The 19235-nt window shown below is 40.0% G+C and overlaps 2 protein-coding genes across 4 annotated transcripts in view; one reads left to right on the plus strand and one right to left on the minus strand.

Moving 5' to 3' along the window:
• Positions 1-17316, plus strand: part of LOC124411655 — a 38105-nt gene extending 20789 nt beyond the window's left edge. For 2 of the 3 annotated variants that reach the window (XM_046890907.1, XM_046890909.1), the window contains exons 2-8: positions 3234-3718; positions 6012-8841; positions 9283-9403; positions 9595-11577; positions 11702-11894; positions 12015-12263; positions 12673-17316. In XM_046890907.1, the coding sequence (XP_046746863.1) occupies positions 3234-3718; positions 6012-8841; positions 9283-9403; positions 9595-11577; positions 11702-11894; positions 12015-12263; positions 12673-13269 (6458 nt within the window). In that variant the 3' untranslated portion in view covers positions 13270-17316. The remainder of the gene's footprint in view (positions 1-3233; positions 3719-6011; positions 8842-9282; positions 9404-9594; positions 11578-11701; positions 11895-12014; positions 12264-12672) is intronic. The other variant, XM_046890908.1, reaches the window with a different exon arrangement.
• Positions 17181-18794, minus strand: LOC124411657 (DNA-directed RNA polymerases I, II, and III subunit RPABC4). Its single transcript, XM_046890911.1, has 3 exons — positions 18621-18794; positions 18220-18312; positions 17181-17771 (listed from the first exon to the last, which is right to left on the minus strand). Exons 1-3 carry the CDS (start codon positions 18679-18681, stop codon positions 17749-17751), a joined length of 177 nt encoding a protein of 58 aa, XP_046746867.1. The 5' UTR covers positions 18682-18794; the 3' UTR covers positions 17181-17748.
• Positions 18795-19235: the final 441 nt, after the last annotated feature.

Consider the following 19235-nt stretch of genomic DNA (forward strand, 5'->3'; position numbering starts at 1 on the left):
ATAATTTATGTTCATTGTTGCTCGCCTCCACCTCTATTTCCTCCTTCACCTCCACCTCCACCTCCTCCTACTCCTACTCCTACTCATGTTGCTGTAGTTTGTGTATATTCTGTGTCGATAAGGCGACGGCAATTACAACTGTAATGTCCCCTGCCCTTCTTCATCAACTTTAACATGCAAACGAGTTTATACGTACCAACTTAGTTGCTTACCGTGAAGTACAAAAGTGCACAAGTCGTTTGCATAACACCGATTCATATTGTGCATGTTCAGTTTCAAGGAAATTACCCCCTCTGCGTTCATGACGAAGCACATTAAACGATGCAAATTCAAAAATATCACTTTCAGCGTGGATTAGTAATGAATCCATTTCACTTTCTATCGTATTCGTTTGAACATTTCAATTCCTTGAAATCCTTCATCGATATTTGCTATACTCTATGGTTGTCAATAACAACAACAGAAGAATAAATACTGCATATTTGCTCGGAGTTGAACTTTGTAAACTTTGTAATGATACTTCAAAGTGGAATGTTGGAGTAACCGCGGTAGAAACGATTGGAAAATACAGGGAAAAACTCAACTATTTATAGCGAAGAGCACGTAAATCGGTGCTAACCAAGCAGTGTAAACTTACAGAGGAATACGAATTCTCGCGGTTCGGATCGACAAATTATACTAACAATGGGACTTTCTACGAATGTCCGCGACACCGAGACCCTGATGCACGTTTTCAACGGTGAGCCCCAACGATGATCAGATATGGATAGAGAAAAGTAAAAAAAAAAGGAGTAAACTAATAACAATCGTCATCCTCATGCGGTGCTACGCGTGTTGATTCAGAACATAAATAATTGACTGAATTCTGGTCCGCGTGCCGGGTGAGTAGAAACAAAGAAAACTGTATTAACGTTACGCTTATGTGTCTCTATTTTATCGCAGCGAAGAATGTTGCAAAACTCGAAACAGCATAGAGAGGGAAAATGGATCGGATCAAGTATAATCCTGTCCGTTGTAAAAGAATTCGAATTATTCAAAGTCGGAATAAATTAGTTTACTTGTCTTTTCTCGACGCCGGGATCGTAAACAGCCACGGTATATCATGACGTAGATATGCGACGTCGGCTCTCATTTCTCACTTCGTGGCTGCCCGTGCCTCCTCCTCCTCCTCCTCCTCCTCCTCCTCCTCCATCCGCTTCTTCTCCCCCTTCTTCTCGCCTCCTCCCAGGCATCCGCAGGTCGAGAAAACCGCGCGTCTTGCGATGAAAACGGCGACGAAGCGACGACGTTGGGCTTCTAGGCGCTAGGCTCACCCATGCCTTGGGCCCCTGGCGACTGTCGCCAGTCGCGGCGCCGCCAAAACGCTACTACCCGCTATTTTTAGGACTAGCTATTTATAAGAATTGGCAAAATTGCCCAACGAGACCGCGCACGCTGGTGAATCCTGCCTGCCTGCCTGCCTGCCTGTCTCCCCGCCTCCATCTTCTGGCTGAAGGCCTTTCGGATTCAAAATCCCGCGTCGTTACTACACGTTGAATAACTTCTCCAAAGACGAGTAGCAGGTACCATATAATAGACAAATTACTTCGTTGTATACTCAACATTTTATTTATAACGGACACAGTTTCAACCGGTTACCGTGAAACATTCGTAAGCGAAGGGAATATCTAGCGCAGAATATTTTACACTTCGTCTTTTAACGTTTTATCATTCTGTTTGATTGGTATCCTCTGTGATCGTCAATATTGGTTTTAGCACAGTCGGTAAAACGGGTCGCGTAATTATCCGTATTTTTCGCCTCAGAGGGTCCAGCGATAGGAAAATCTTCGGAGTTCTAAACTGTACAAATCACAGTTCTCGGTTCAAATCCCAGCCAATCAACGCTTACCTTTAGCCAAGTGAATAAAATTCTGCTGTTTTTCTTAAAAAAATAATTCGGAAAAAGAACCGTTGGTTATCGGTGATGATTGTCAGGCGTTATAATTTTTGAATACCTATATACCTGTGTTAATTTGTAAAAAAATCTCGGAGATGTTTCGGCACCGCTGAACGGGCTTGCATGGTGACCATCGGTAGCTTCGCATTCGTGTTTACCGAGCGTAGCGTGCGTCGGTAGAACAGATTTCTCTTCCGACAGGACACATGCCGTATTATCCTGTATATTGAGGTAATCGTGGAATTTTATTCGAAGGCTATCATTATTTTAGGAAGCGAATTTGTTATCGTTCGATATTTAAAAATAAACACCCACCGTTTACGTTTATAACTGTAATAAAACGCATATATACCAATCTCTGGGAAACGTATGTTATCTGATTTTATGCACGTATTTTATATATACCCTGTCATGACATACAAATCAGGTTTCGTTTGGATTACCACCGTTGCTTTTGGTTTCTCGTAGTTGCAATCAGAGTTGCAGTTTTCATTGAAATCCATTACCATGGATATCATGAATATACAACAATCGCTGTAACAAAAGCTTCATACAACGAATATACAATAATTTCCATTTTCTTCAAAACCATCATAAAAATATTGCAATTTCTCAGAATGCGATTGACATCAGACATTAGTGTGCTTGGATAGAACAGGAATCTACTTCCTGTACGATAAATCATTCCTACTATCATGAATTGTTAACTATTCTATCTTGCTTCCTCATAGCGAAGACAGAGTTTAATACTCTCTCTGATCTGTCACACATGCAAAATGAACACTACCATAAGTATCCTTCGTAGATGGTAACAGCTTCTTACCTAATAACTTGAAACCATTCCAAAGTTACGATCCTCAGTCCCCTTATCCTAGTAGTCTGTACTCTGCTATACCTACCGGGTTGTGTTAGTCATTTTGAGGTCACCGACGATATCATGCATATACTCAAGTCTTGTTTGAATTACATTTACTCTTTCTACACAATGTTTTCATGACTGAAAAAGAAAGTAAATAAACATTGTCGCCCGGTGAATTGTCGTTTTAGTCGACCATAACTGTTAGAAGTTCCCAGACCTCGCAAAACTACACCATGTCTTACTGTATTCCTTTCCTGCAGCGAGCCTTCCTTTCCTTAATGGTCCCAGTGATTTTCTTTTCAAGGTGTGAACGATGAATGCTTTTACGTAAGAAGAGAAAAATGATCGTAATGTCTGTCGCTAATCGTTGATATTTGTAATAGTATGTACTAACAGTCATTCTAATGGAGCTGTTTTTTCTATATTTTGTTGTTGCAGAGACCCATACTGTGGCAATGACAGACTCGCAGTTGAATAACAACAATAACAACAACAACAATAATAACAACAACAACGATGGCGAACCTAAATACTTGCACAAGAAATTCAAGAAGATGGCGACGACAGAGGCGGTGCCGATGGAATCCAAGCGAGAAACAGCCTCGGATAGCCGGATCCCTGGTAATCGTAAGGAGAAAGATGGTGGAGAGGATTCGGCGAAGGAACCAGCAGCGAAGACTGAGGCTGTCCCCGAGCCTGAGGGGGAAGCCAACGAGGGCAGGAAGAGTGGATACGTATGCCCGTACTGCAAATTGTCCTGTGCCAAACCCAGCGTACTACAGAAACACATCAGGGCTCATACTAATGAGAGACCCTATCCATGCGTTCCTTGCGGGTTCGCCTTTAAGACCAAATCGAACCTCTATAAACACTGCAGATCTCGAGCTCATGCTCTTAAAATGGAAGGAGGCGACTCTAGCAAGGTTAGTGTGGTCAAACTCAAATATCAAATTCATATATACTCTTATAGCAGGTATCTTCGTCGAGAGTTGTTGTCAAAACTTGATAAATTTAAGTGACCTTAAAAGACTTCGTCTCTCTTTAAGTAAATCGAAGTCATTTTTATTACAAGTCTACAATTCTTGGCTAAAAATTTTTGGAATATGATGTCTCGCTGTTGACGTGAAACTGACAGTTATGAGAAAAGTGAAATTCTGGTGAGGTTCTAACAATTCAGTTGAAGTAATTTCAAACCTTTTAACTTCCTACATGGTATGTTCAGTTATTTTTCGCCTGAGGCGATACGAAGTCATTAAAAATCTTAAAACCGTATAAAGACACAGAGTCGGTGAATCCATGTCAAGTCTTGTTGAATAATTTCTCTGAAGTCAGTTAAAACTGTTCTATATAATCGTTTCGAATTCTGTAAAATAACATCAGTGATCAGTAAGCCGTTCACAAAATTTCCTTACTGTTGATAACGGTGATACAATTAGCGAGAAACTTCCGTTGACTAGTTATTGAATGAGTCAATGTTCAATTTACATGATTTTTTTGCACGAGCAAACCTACATTTCGTGAGAGTTGAAATTTTTGGAGTCTGCGAATGGAAAAGTTTTCATATCGTATATGTCAGTAATTTTTAATGAGGTAGTCACTCACTATATCGTTTAAAGTTATATGAAATTACTTATGGTTGTTCGATATCACTTCAAATCACAATAACTCTTTGATTTATTGTGGAAATATTTATGTCTCTTGATTATTGTATACAGAAACATGACAGTCTAAAATATTGTTACCCATCACTTTGAACTTTGTGTAAAGGAAAATCGGTATTGTCGGCATTATGATACGACCTTTGTACTTATATTGTAGTATAATTTTGTGTTATAGTGTTTTTATATACATCAAATGTGCATATTGTACACAGTAAACGTCGCAGTTGACTATATTGTAAACAGAGTCAATTTCGAAGTGTTATCTCAACTATATCGTTATAGTATGTGTGATAACACATTATACATTACACTTTAATCACATTCATTATATCACGTTGACGGCGACGTTGGATTTGATTACACTCATTTTTCTTGTTGAGCGGAAACTATTACAAGAAACCACAGGAAAGTCCTTGAAACACATCACACAGTTTCTGGAATTCGACATCTGAACGGTTTTCAGTTGAAACTATATGTTAAAATTCGAATGAAGCTGTTGTCTTTCTGTGAAAAATGCAAGCAGACTTCCGGAAGCTAAATTTTTACTAGTGACGTGTGACTTGCGAATAAGATAGGGATCGCTTCAATCTGCGACGGTGATTTGCTAAACACTTATCCTTTACGGTCACTCGTCAACTACATGTGCTCGATTGGTGTGTATACCGATACTGGTATCAATCGCGCCTCTGTAAATGCTAGCAGAGTGTCTTGATCTCCCGAAGCCGCTGTGCCATGATTGAAGCTATCCGTGGGTACAACTACTGATGTGAGATTACAATCATAGTCCTGTCACGATAGTTAAAAATGGCCCTACGGCACGATAAAAGAGAAAAACAGTCTGTATGATGGTTCAACTTGGCCACACTCATTGCTAGAAAAATTTCCAGACTCCTGAAAGTAGCTGATCCCAAAAGCAAGCGTCTATTACGCTCTCCATTTCAACCATCATCATTTCCTGTGTACATTAATACTCAAATGTACAGTTTCCAATCTCTCCTGCGTAGAGATTTATAACTTCGATTAGGTTTCATGGAACAAAAATATCTGACAAGTAGTATCGGCGTTTACTGATATCCAATTGATAGTGTTGTATCCATCGATATAAACACTAATTGAGCACAGGTGTTTAGCGAGTGTTAGTCAAGATATAGAATCCTCTATTGAGCCTACAAAGTCTGAACTTCACTGATCACTGATACCCATTTCCATTCTGGGAATATACTCTATCTTTGCTATTTGAAAATGGATTATGCCAACGAAATTACTGAACGAATAACAACTTGTAGCAACATTGACTCATTCTCGGAAATGAGGTAGCGATAATGTACCTACAGATTAGAATCTAAAGAATGAATTATACGAGAAATTGCGGTTTCCACATAGGCTTCGCAATATTCAGCGAACACGTATGTGTTCTCTGAATTCCAGTCTATCATCACTCAAAACTAGAGTCATGAATCTTCAAGTAGAGTATTTATCCAAAAGAACTATAGTAGGGTAGACTATTCTGGTAGAAATGTCAAATTCTTTTGATCAAACAATTCCCATTTCACAGGTTTCAGAAGATTCTGACATAAGCTTGTCGGACAGCGCGAGTAACGGAACTGGAACACCACCTCCTCCACCGTCGTCGACTCCAAGTTCAGTGTTGAGCGTGAAGACAGTGAAAACAGGTAAAATTTACAAGCCGAAATTTCACACGGCCTTGAACAGTGTGAGCCACGATGCAGAAGCGTCATCGGTTTCGTCAAACTCCTCGACGAATTCGTCGTCGAACTCGAAGCCGAACGCTGAACAGCTGCAGGAGCACATAGACAAAATAATAACAGCCAATCAGGCAATCGTCGAGGCGGTTGACCCGCTACTTCACAAGCTGATGCAGAGGCAGCAGAGTTTGGTGGAACCAAAGTACACTGAGCAACCGTTGAACCTCTCATCGGCGGAAGAAAACTTGGCGAGGAAGCGGTGCTACAGCGAAAGTTTCGCTCACGAGAAGGATAGTAACCAGCCGCAGAATCATCATCATCACCACCACCACCATCAGCAGCAGCAGCAGCAAGAAGCGTCGATAATTAAAGAGCTTCTCTTGAAGTCTAAGGCGCATCAAAACTGCGATGGTATCGATGGCGAAAACTTTGTCTGCCCGTCGTGTAAGATCCCTTACACTAGCGCTGACAACCTTGACGCCCACAGGCGGTACTACTGCAAAGGATCGCCGAGTCCCAGGCGACCCGAGTTTCAGCTTGACCTCGACAGAAAGGACCAGGAGTTCGAGATGAAACCCGACTACTACAACACCCTCCAGCCGCTCCCATCGCCGGGTCCGCTACTTGGTAACACGAGACTGGTCGACTCCTACGTACCGCCAACGAAACAGAGATCTGAATCCGCGCCAACGACGCTGAGGTCGCTGGAGGAACTGTCCAAGTATCCGAGACCAAACTCGCTCCAGATGTTCGGCGGCGAAGTAAGGATACTCAACGACACCGGAGAGACCAAAACCATGAGGATAGAACCCCGTCAGACAAATTCCCCTGGGGAACAGCACTCGGTTAACAGCAAGTGCGCCACCTCGGAGACTTCCTCTATAGTGGTTAGGTCTGGACTTCACTCCGGCGGAACGATGGTCCACAAACCGCCTGGCACTCCGGCCAGCACACCGAGCGGTTCCATATCCCTGCCAAATACACCGAAGATATTGGCACCTATCATACCCAACATATCAACTCCTAACATAGCGCCGACGATATCCGGTTATAGTTATTTAGAGCAGAACCTCAACCCTCTGACAAACATCACTGCCTACAATCCGCTCACCTTGCCACAGGCTGGTATAGCCAGCATTTTACACGGCGGTAAGATCATACCTTACGTACCTGGTATGCCTGGTCCTCACACTTTGTCCGGAACACCGTCGGTCGACATATCCGTCAACGTACCCAGTGCTGAGGCCGAGTACAAGGTGATTCCCGGTATTCCCGGACTCCACGTCGTTACTCAGCCTCTGGATCTCGCTAGTCCCGTCAAAATTCATACACCCAACATTCCGGGTATACCTGGACCGCATTCCAACATGCAAATCCCGTCACCCGCCCAGCCTTTGGACCTCGTCAGTCCGGCCAAGGAGCTTAAACTCTGCTTCAAGGCTCCGAGTAGTGATAATTTGCGGCCTGGTTTGATGAGTCCGAAAGTTCCTAATCTCAAGGTTGAATCTACCACGGATAAGTTCAGGTCCAGAGTGCTCAGTGGCGATACGCATAGGTCGGAGCATGATCGTTATAACGCGAAATCTGGGATCAAGTACAATAAGAGTAGTATTGAGAGCCCAAGGGAGAGGAAGGAATTTTCGTTTGACAAAAGCCCGTGCAATACGGAAAGGACTTTCACATATCCAAACGGCGTTGATAGTATGCAAAAGCTTAGATACTCGCCGAAAAATTTTACCGAAAGTAGAAAGAGGCCGAGTAGCTGGGCCAGTGCGGAATTTGAACAGGGCCGATCGCCTTCCACCGAGTCTGTGAGACAGAGTCCCGTGCTTTTCAAGTACGAAACTATGCCCCATGAAAACGGCCGTACGAAATTAGCGGCGTTACAATTGCCGGGAAATGTTCAACAGGATGTTAAGACAAGGACGATGCAAATGGAAAATTGTGGAGCGATGAACGGAATAAAGTCAAAACACGAGTCTCAAATTGCTCCGGTTATAACTGTCAATCTAGATTCTTCCAATACAGAAGTGCCAAGTAAACCTTCACATAATGATTTATTAGATAATAGTCGTGAAAGTAAACCAGTGGACAGTCTTCACTCACCAAGTGTCAGCAACGAAGAGGCGGGCGGAATTGAGGAGGAGAGTAACACCAACAATAAATTCCTGAGGCCGACTTCGCTGCCGCTTAAGCCTGGTACCTTTACTCCAAAACGGCACCACGGTATAACGCCAACGGCTAACACGTTGCCTCTGATCAGCCCGGAAACACCGAGGCCGAGGAAATCCTACGGTCAATTGTATTTGAACGGACATGCATACACCTACCTTGGGCTGAAATGTTCCACTCGGGTATTTTACTGCACGTTAAACAGGCCTCAGCCGATGTACGTCACTCAACAACACACTCTGTCCATGTACTCAAACTGGAAAATATGCAAGGAAGCTCCGCCCGACCTCGACATGGCCCATTATGACTCGAGGCGCCGGCCCACGAGCTACACCACGGCCTCGAAGAAACACGAAGACATTTTAACGCATTCCTCGCAAAGGCCTACGACCCCTGCAAGCTCGGACAATAACTCCGAAAATGATACTCAGGAAAAAGCTAAACGCATCAAGATATTCGATGGCGGTTTCGAGAGTAACGAAGATTACATTTACGTCAGAGGAAGAGGTGAGTACAGTAGGCATATTCTCTTATCCATAGACGGTAGTTTTTCGTTATCAGTTCAGTGATTTGATGAAATTTGATGAAGTAACATTTCGTTTCTTTATCGGGAGTATGTTGTGTGCTTCTTATCTAAAAGTAGACATATGTACGTTTCGGCCTCATGGTCATTGGGAGTTTTCTATCTCCAGGATGCATAATTGTTACTTGAAATAGGAGTCCAGTCATTTTTTCAGATTTCTATTTTTTATTTTCCTGTAAGTTTATTATCCATTTTACACCGTCAACGTGAAAAATGGTACAACCAATTTTCGGAACTAGTTTAACATTCGTATAATTCACGAAGGTTTTGATTATTGTTAGGTTTGAGTGGCGATTATGCAAACATTTCGTGTTTCTGTAAAAAATTCTTTAACCCCTATAATTTTTTCTTGAATCTGGTTAAAGGTCGAGGAAGGTACGTCTGTGAAGAATGTGGCATCAGATGCAAGAAACCATCGATGCTGAAGAAACATATCAGAACGCATACAGATGTCAGACCATATACCTGCAAGCACTGCACTTTTAGGTAAATGAAACATCTCCTCATAGTCGATCATCATACTTGATTCTTGATCATAGTTTAGAGTGAGTTGTAGTCTTGTGAAAAAAAAAATTTTTACAAATTCATAAAATCCTGGGTTCAAGAAATTCACTCCAATAGTCAACGTCTCGTATGGAACAAATTCTAACAAAAAAATTAACTATTCGGTTTTTCAGTTTTAAAACAAAGGGAAACCTGACAAAGCACATGAAGTCTAAAGCGCACTACAAAAAGTGCGTTGAACTCGGTGTAGTTCCAGTTCCAACGTTGGTGTGCGATGAGAACATCGACAAGGAGGCGGTTGCCCGATTGGCGGCGGGTGGAGGAAACGGTGAAGAATCCTCGGAAGAGGAGGACGAGACTGACGGTGAGGAGAGCGAGGAATCCGGAAGTGAAGAGCATGACGCTGTTCAGGGATTGCTGAGCTTGTCTCAGCCCAGCACACACAGACTGCCGGGGCTGCTTCCAACAGGCAGGCCAACGACATATCCGTACACCCTGACCTTTTCCCAGAGTACAATTTGCACGGCGGTCGTAACGACGACGTGCAGTTCAGCACCACTGAGTAGCCAAGCCGCGGCTGTGATACAGAGTGATTTGTCCCACCGCTATTACTTCCCTTCGAGTCGTTCGGTACTCGAGAAATCAAGGACCAGTGTGATAATACAGTCTTCCAAAAAGTCCGGCAACGATACGGCGGAGGTAGAGGATGATTCATCGATTCACACTACCGATTCACAGACCAATTTTCACCAGCCCATGGACCTCACGACCAAACAAACACTCGGCCCGATCAGCTCTCCAATTTCTCAACGAGTCAAGCCTGCCGATATCCTGACTCCGGTCTCCGAGCAGCTTTTGATGCAGACGATATTCCAGACCATGGAAAGACTTCCGGTGCAAGGTAGGGAGTGGAAATCCGAGGCCAAAGGACACATGTTGCAGGCGTATCTTACCGAGAGACACGTGATGGACAGTAAAATGAAGCTGCAGTATCGAGTCGGCTGTTCAAAGCCGGAGAACAACGGCACGGAGAAGGATAATGTACAATACTTGAAACAGCAGGACACAATTAGATCGAAGAATTTAGATCTGAACGGGGTGTCCACTGTGACTTACACGAACCCCAGCAAGATGCAGCAGGCCATACTAGAGTCGAGAATTAAGAGTATCTATAAGCAGACGCAGCCGGAGGGTATGAAAATTCCTTACAATGACGAGCTCTACCAAAACAGCGTTTGCCTTGAGAGGCGGTCTTTCGACGCGGTCGATTCGGCCTATAAGGATAAGGAGAATGCGGGCCGGATGGCGGGCGAAACTGACGGTTTTGACCACCGAGTCGGAAGAGGCGGAAGCCCCATTCCGACCATTTACAAAGGCAGCTTGCCGGGGCGAAGCACACCAACCCTGGACCGTCAATCGCCTCGAAACTTGAACGCGGAGATGATGAACCGAAACTCGTCGTCAATTCACGGTCAGGTAAAGAGCGAGATAGACAGAAGCTCGATGTTCAACGCCATGAAAATGATGAGTGAGGTGGAGAGGCCTAGAGACAGCTTTACTCCTAGCCAGGACTCAATGCTCCCGAGTCGAGAATCCAGGGTTCAGAGTAGCCAGAGCCCAAGATCTCATCATCAGGAATTGCGGCCGCCGAGTCGAGAGCTTCGCGTCACTTCTTCGCCTAGTCAAGAGTTTAAGCTGCCAAATCAAGAGCTTAGACTACCTAGTCAAGAGTACAAGCCGGCTAATCACGAGCCGAGGATTTCCAACAGCCAGGAAATTTTCGTGGCGTCTAATGCGAACGCGGAGGTCAGACCACCGAGCAGAGAAATGAGGGTACCTCAGACCCAAGACCAACAGTCCAGGCCGAATTTCGAGGCGAAATCTTCTTCGGTGCACGATATTTCCAGGGCTAATTCGCAGGAGGTGCAAAACAAGTTGCAAACAGCTGTTGAGCCGAGGAATTCTGAGCGTACAGAGATTAAGCAGAACGTTGATATGGCCAAGCAGAATATGGCCGAAGGTATCAAGCACTCTGTAGCCCGGAAAATGGTCGTTGGTGGACCTGGATTTAGATCTCCGTCTCCGCCAGGTGGAAGTGGGAAACCTCAGGCTGAATTTTTGCAGCCATCAAATGGACCTGCCCCAAATTACGTGAGGTGAGTTCGTCGTTTGATTGAGTAGAATAGTTTTTTACTCTCTTCGTTTCGTTTATTCCGTCACCTCTCAGACTGTACCGGTGCTTGCTCGCAACCGATTTTAGAACTGAGTCTATGAAATTAGTTACAGCGTGACTGAAGATGGTAGAAGCGTGTGTGGAATCTGCAACAAAGTGTTCAGCAAACCGAGTCAGCTCAGGCTACATATCAATATTCACTATTTTGAGCGGCCCTTCAGATGCGAGAGCTGCGCTGTATCGTTCAGGACCAAAGGCCACCTCACAAAGCACGAACGCTCGGTTGCTCACCATAATAAAGTGAGTACCATCGCTGTTTTTATTCACAGTGTCACAGTGGAGGAGATTTTAAGAGTTGATGAAAATCCTGTTGTCGAATTGGTGGTTGAAAATATTTAATCTGTACTTTTTCGCAACCAGGTAAGCATGACGTCCACTTTTGGCGCTGCTACAACGAGCAATCCTCGACCCTTCAAGTGTACCGACTGCAAGATCGCTTTCAGGATACACGGACACCTTGCTAAGCATTTGCGAAGTAAAATGCACATCATGAAGTTAGAGTGCCTGGGAAAATTGCCGTTCGGTACTTACGCGGAAATGGAAAGATCCGGCATTAATCTAAACGATATTGATACTAGTGACTGTGATAATAGTTTAACTAGTCTGCAGGTAAATGATATGAGATTATACGATATTGAGATATTAAACAATCGTCAATACAATCAGTTACGATCTTTTGACAACTGTGAAACTTTGAAGACTTATAATTTTCGTTAAAATCATGTGATGTCATTTGAACTTACTTCAAATTATGTATATTCACTTAGTCTATTGAAAAATACGCAGCTTGCAACTTTTCTAAATTTTCTTTCCATTGCATGAAGATATTTGTGATGATTTATGGTTACGATTTTGTGCAAAATCTTCTTAAGTTTCTTGAAGTGTTTTAAAATAATTCAAAACCTTCGAAGTCATCTCTCGTAACTTAAAGTCACCTGATCCTACTTTTTGTTCATACGTGATCTTTTTCGTTTTTTATGAACTTGCACTAAATTTCGGCACTTTTAATTGATTTCAGAGCTTGGCGCAGAAGCTCTATGAGAAGGATCCGAGTAAAATGGGTCAGTGGGACGCGGATTTGATTCCAAACCAAGGTGCAAGTGGAGGAGACACCTCATCCGACGAGGGTGAACCGATCCCCATGCATTCGATGCACCAATATCCATCTCCAATAGGTATGTCGGAGAGCGAAGTATCGCGGGGATATCACATGCCGATACTAGTTAGTGAGGAGTTGAAGCCGGTTGGCGAAATTCGGCACGCAAATCCACAGTTCAATCAGCAGCGGCAGGCTGACTTCGGGATTAACGAGAGGCAGCATCGACCATCGCGAATTCCAGCTCCAGCTCCCGGCGACGACTCCAGGACCGAAGAATCTGGGCAAATGTATAAGTGCAACATTTGCTCGGTGTCAATTCGGTCCGTCGCCGAATTGCAGGTTCACTGCTTTAGCGAGCACAATATCGAACCGGAATCATCTGCTAGTGGTGATCGGAATGGCAGCGAGGGCAGGGATGTCAGTGATAATCGTAACAAAAGAGGAATCACCGGAGATGGGCTGATGGGTGTTATTAGGGACGATCATAAGAAACAGAAGATTGTTGATGATACATAGTGCCAAAATTATTATCCAATTGTGCTACTACACGTATAAGTTATATCATTCTTTTTATTTTCAATGGAGAAAAAATTTCTTACAACTTTCAAGGAACAATCATTGAAAGATAGAGGGAAAGAGGTGATACGAAAAAAAGAATTCTATTACAGAATCTAATTAATTACTGTTGTTCTCAAACGTGCGAGTTTTGCATTCAGATAAAATATAAAAGACGAGGTGACGCTCTGGTGAAAAAGGCAAGAAGACTTTAAATCATTCTTATCAGAATCCAAAACCCACTGTGTTATAAAACTCGCACAGAACTTCCTTGTGCTGGAGAGAATGGAGAAACCACGGAGAGAAATCGCAAGAAAAACATGGAGTACGTTTCTAGAAAAGTTATGAAAAATTTATTCGTTTTTTTTTCGCAACATTTTGAAAGGGACGAATTTTTCTTGGCTTGTACAAGCTAGGAATCAAAAAGACAAGAAGCTAGCGAAGAATACAGTATTTTTATGATATCTTGGAGGTAGAAACTTTTCTTCCTCAGGGTTGTATCGAAGGGAAAGAGAAAAAAATGAAATAATTAAACCTGATAACTGTACGAGCAAAATTTGTATTGCAGTTAAAATTTTACCGAATTTATGAAAGGATGAGTAACTTCACGGTGGATAAAATAACTTGAGATAAAGTAACCTTAGTCAAAAGTTGTGCGTGTGTTCACGAAAAGTATAAAATACACGTGTAGATACATATATACAAGCATACTATCATCACATTAAGAAAATTCGTGATTGATTATAACCTTATATCTTTTTAAACGTTTTTGGAAGAAAAAAAAAGAAAACGGAAAAAATATCAACACATACACACATGTAACATATTTTGACTCTATATTCTTTTAATATAAATACAACGTAATGTCGAGTAAGGAGAACATATACATATAAATATACATTGCAAGTATACATATAGGTTTGCTATACATGCGATACAGGTAAATCAACTTGTTACCCAGTAACGAAAATATGATATTTATATAACGTAATAAATACAACAACACAAGAAAATGTATAAATTGATAGTTTTTAAGGTGCAATGGACTGGAATGTGATCCTGTATTTAAAGTGCAAATGTTGTGTGCAACCTTAGAGTATTCTATTATTATTATTATTATTATTATTATTATTGAACGATTCACTAATCGACAGTTATTATTGTCTCCATGTTCTACATACATATATTATTGGCTGTACAGAATTTATTTTTACGATATTACAAATATTACATACGAGAGATTCGAGGTACGTTTTAATAACAGTTATATATGTCTACAGACACGTCATATAAAAATATCAATCATTGCGTTAAAAATATTATTGTTAATGTACGAAGGAAGGACTAAAAATTCGTTTGTAAGTATACATATATTTATATACATACGTACAATGCATTAAAATACGGAATCACTTATTATAGTGTTATGTGCTGGTAGATTTATAACAAGACGAAAAAAAAAAAAGAAACTCCAGATTAAAACAACCAATCGTTTATGAATGTTGGGATCAGTTATTCAATAAATCTACTCTCTTTGTGTTATATATTGTTTTGGATTAAACAGGGCGTCGCGAAAAAAGAAAAACTGCAAAAGAAAAAATGAAGAAAGAGTATGATAGCTTGGAAAAAAAAAACGACTTCAATATCGCAGGGAAAACCAAGTATCGTAAACTTTATTTTCATTTTTCGAACTTATTCCAACAATTTTTTGCATTAGTAAATGTTGGGAGAAAAAAACATCTCCAGTGGTGTGGCTTGTGGAAATTGCAGAGCGTAAAATTAACTTTGAGGACTCAAGATAATAACAATAACAATAACGAAATTTGCGAATTTCTCTCTGAGGGAAAAAGAGTGATAAAAAATGAAATAAATAAATGAATAACTGATCGCCAATCATATTCATGAATAACTTATAAATACAACAATGATGTTATATGAATAAAATTTCATAAACGACATGTTACAGAGCGTTTTTCACAGCAATGAACTACCGACTTTCCGATAAAGAATTATTTTCCAAATCGCGAGTCAGCCACTAATTACTAACATCTCTTAAATACAGCATAATCATACAATTTATATACAAATACATATACCTATACAATACAGATGTAATAACATACTATAATCGGTAATCGTCGACACAACTTGTACCTAATACAGAGACGTGCAGTGATTATTCAAAGAAAGATTATTGTTATAAGAATTAAGACAGATTATTATTACTATAATACTATATCGGATAAATTATATCCAACTGTCGAAGCACAATTCTATCATCACACATACATGTTAATATCATTATTAATACTATCATCATGCGTACAACGAGATAGATCGAATGCCTGACTTGCAGTTACTAGACGACATTTTATTATGTTATTTTATTTTTTTGTTAATTTTTTTTCATTCCTTACGCTGCCAGACTAACAATCAAGTCCGCAGTCTTGAAAAGTGAACCTGGAAATATCATAAATGAGTTGAATTTTTACCGATTGCACTTGGAAAAATATTTAACACACGGCAGCTTAATTTTTAGGACGTAGTTTAATTTTTTCAAAAAGTCAATTTAACGATATTCGCAAAATAATAAGGATCACTCTTAGAGTTGAGGTAACTTACTATAATACGAGCTTCCATAACTTTTATGTAGTTATTGCATTCGTACAAATATTGCCAAGCCCATTAATAACTCTTCTATTGATTCTTCCACTGCAGAAACGGACTGGATTCTATCATAATCTTCCTGTTTTGTAATGATTTTCAATTTTCTGAGAGAGATACGATAAAATTTGAAAGAACGAAATCGTCGAAAAACAAATCTATCCATCCACAATCATGAACTTACTTTCACAATTAAACTAACGTTTGGTTTCAGATGTTTATTGGTAAATTTTCAAAAAATATCGGCTAATTTTTTTTCTTTAGATTCACTATTCATTAAAAGTACACGTTTTCTTTCAATTTACAAGCAACACACATACTTAGTGATTCTTAGCGATTTCTGGACAATTTTTCACGTACTTTATCATCGTCGTAATTACGGTACTGAATACATAAGGAAAGATAAAATAGTTTAAATAGTAATAGGAGTTGGATAGTTTTTCCTTTCCCCCCTCTATTTTTATGGAACTATCTATTATTTAAAATTTTATACATCGCGCGCGCGCGGGAGAAACGGGGCTTGCGAATTGTTGGCGTGATAAATAAATATTATACATGATATATATATATATATATATCAATAGTATTTTATATGTTAATATAAATTAGATGGGTATGCAAAATTGAATATCGATAATGATTACTACTTTTACTATTAAACTGAGGTATAGAATTTTACGTATACTTTATTCAAAGTAAACGAACTAACTAAACAATTTATGCCATATATTACAGGTTAATCTGTCCTGTGTACCTACATGTAAAACACATTATAGTAGTGATATAATTAAAGCTAACGAATGATCGATCCCATTATTGTACAATACACAGTTGAGATGTTTCGAAAATATTATTATTATATATCGCCTGAAGGAAGAGAGAAAAAAAGAAAATCATCGAATTGTTTTAGGGAATTTATTCTGTAGATACGCATATATATTTACATACATTAAGAATGTAGATGAGAAAGAGGAAAGAAGGAAACTAAATAATAATGTTGGAAACTATTTGTAATTATAATAATTATTACAGTCTACATCAAACCATTGGAACCAAAAGATGGCTTTTGCCTGTTGATATCAGATCGTGGGACCGGAGTGTAGGGTTTTATAAACATTGGGTATACATACATAGTATTAGGTATATGTATAAAATAATGCGTAGTTAAAATAGGTGACTATTAATAGGTAGAATCCAACTTTTATCAATTATTAAAATTATACATGTATTTGCATAGGCTCCCGATTGTTCACAAGCTCCGCTGCTCTTCCACCTTTACCTTCTTCCCTGTACCTAATCTCTTCCGTAATTCAGCGTTTATTAAATAAAAAATCTGTTAACGAACTCTTATATACTATATTGATGCAAAAAAAAAAAAAAAAAAAAAAAAAAAGATGAAAAAAAGTGTAATTTATTTATTGTAAATGAAGAAAGTATATTGCCTAAAAAATGAAAATAATGAAATTATAAGAAATAAAAAGAAAAAAAGACAAATGAGCTTTCAATTTATTTACTACCGGGATAAAAACTTGTACAATTGTGTTGCTTAGAAGTAAGGAAACTTAATGCACTAAATATCTAACATATGCTTTTCGGATGCGCTTATCTGGTATTTAACATCGAAGAAAAAGATGAGCAAATTTCCGGAAATCAATTCATCGCAGTGCAATTATATGTAATAAATTGAATCACAATGATCATCTTTGCCGAATATAAGTATTGTTAAGGATTTCTGCAGGGTTTTGTCATGTAGTGATGTGGTCGGTCACGACACATCTATCGGGCATCGAAGACAACGACTGTTTATTATTATTGTGTTAAGGAATGTAAATGAAATGTATTTTCGAAATTGCTGTAGTCAGTTTGCTTTTGATTGTACAACGTCAGTGGTGAGATCGTTGTCTGGCAAAATATAGCACAATTACGTCGAAGTTCAGGCATTTCTCTATCGTAACAATGATTCGGAGACATGTGAACAGTCTCTGAACTCATCAATGAAAAGATAGTATTGAATTTTAGCATAAAGCAACCCAGAGTTGTGGATTGTGTTCGAACATTATGGTGGATGAAGTTTTAAACCAAGAAAATCAGAAAATTGCTGCTATCAGTGCTGGTCCCAATTTTTAATCGAAGTGGTGTCAAATTTGACTTATAGTAAACTACTCATTTTCATTCTGATATAAGAAGACTAAAGTTCAATGAGTTAGTTAAAGAATTGGTGTGGCAGACAACAATAAAAAAGGATACGTCGCTTGGTGCGTTTCTTGTACATTATCCTGTACCCACATTCTCGACACCGTATCGGATCTCTAGGACGGATTTCGTTGTCATGGTGACATTCTGAAAGCGAGATGTAAAGCGATAATGAAAAGATGAATTAGCCAGGAAAACGAAGATAGAGAAAATTAGTGAAAAACCAAACGGACAGGATGCTTGATCTTCGTGCGATGTTTAATAATGTGTAAAGTGAGTCTAAGGCTGTGATTGTATTAAGTACATGTAGAGTTGAAACACGATGCTACGAGTTTTTGCCCTTGAAGAAAAAAAAAAAAAAAAACTTATTCAGAGCCACGTGTAGCCGTATCGGTAAACAAAGCTGTGCATAACATAACCCCGATGATCCAAATTTGAGGCAAAATATAGCTCACCTCCGCAGATGTAAACCATCGCTTGCTTAGGTGCAGATTCCGATTTACTGCTGGTGTCCATCCCACAAGTTATTTAAGATAATTACGCAAATATTTATCCGCTTCTTACGAATTTGTCTGGTCGACTCCGAAAATTAAAACGCTGTTTTTAAAACGTTTCAAAGTGTTGAAATAACCTAACTTAAACTAACCTCGTGGCATTGTTACACCTGGTTAGTTCCAGGACAATCCACGATGCACAAGTAGTGCTAAGATCGCAGCGCACAAGTGCATTGGATGGTACGAAACAATGGATAATACACGTCCCAGACTTACCGACTAAAGGGTTTTTGCATCAAACATGATTTTGGGCAATAATAATACCCTCATTAGCATCAAGATCTTTCTCACAATCTGGAACTATCAATAAGAATTAAATGAATGTGGGTAGTTCAGAACTATTTTTTCATACACTATCCACGATATTACCATAAACCCGGCGATATGTCTTCCCTAGATTCCAAACTTACCGACAGTAAATTGGAGTAAAATTTTCAATCACTTATCCTCAAAGTTTGGCGATACAGTTTGATTAATCGGTCAAATCGCACCCTTCGCAAAGGTTTTTAGGTAATT

Source organism: Diprion similis, chromosome 10 (assembly GCF_021155765.1).
Source record: "Diprion similis isolate iyDipSimi1 chromosome 10, iyDipSimi1.1, whole genome shotgun sequence".
In the NCBI taxonomy this organism is placed as follows: Eukaryota; Metazoa; Arthropoda; class Insecta; order Hymenoptera; family Diprionidae; genus Diprion; species Diprion similis.

Excerpts from the sequence above, each read along its gene's own strand:
- LOC124411657 (XM_046890911.1), bottom strand. The coding sequence starts at position 18,681 with ATGGACACCAGCAGTAAATCGGAATCTGCACCTAAGCAAGCGATGGTT. Across the intron at positions 18,313-18,620 it reads GATGGTTTACATCTGCGGAG|AATGTCACCATGACAACGAA; the intron begins GTGAGCTATATT and ends TCTCGCTTTCAG. Across the intron at positions 17,772-18,219 it reads CAAGAAACGCACCAAGCGAC|TCGTTGTCTTCGATGCCCGA; the intron begins GTATCCTTTTTT and ends AATAATAAACAG.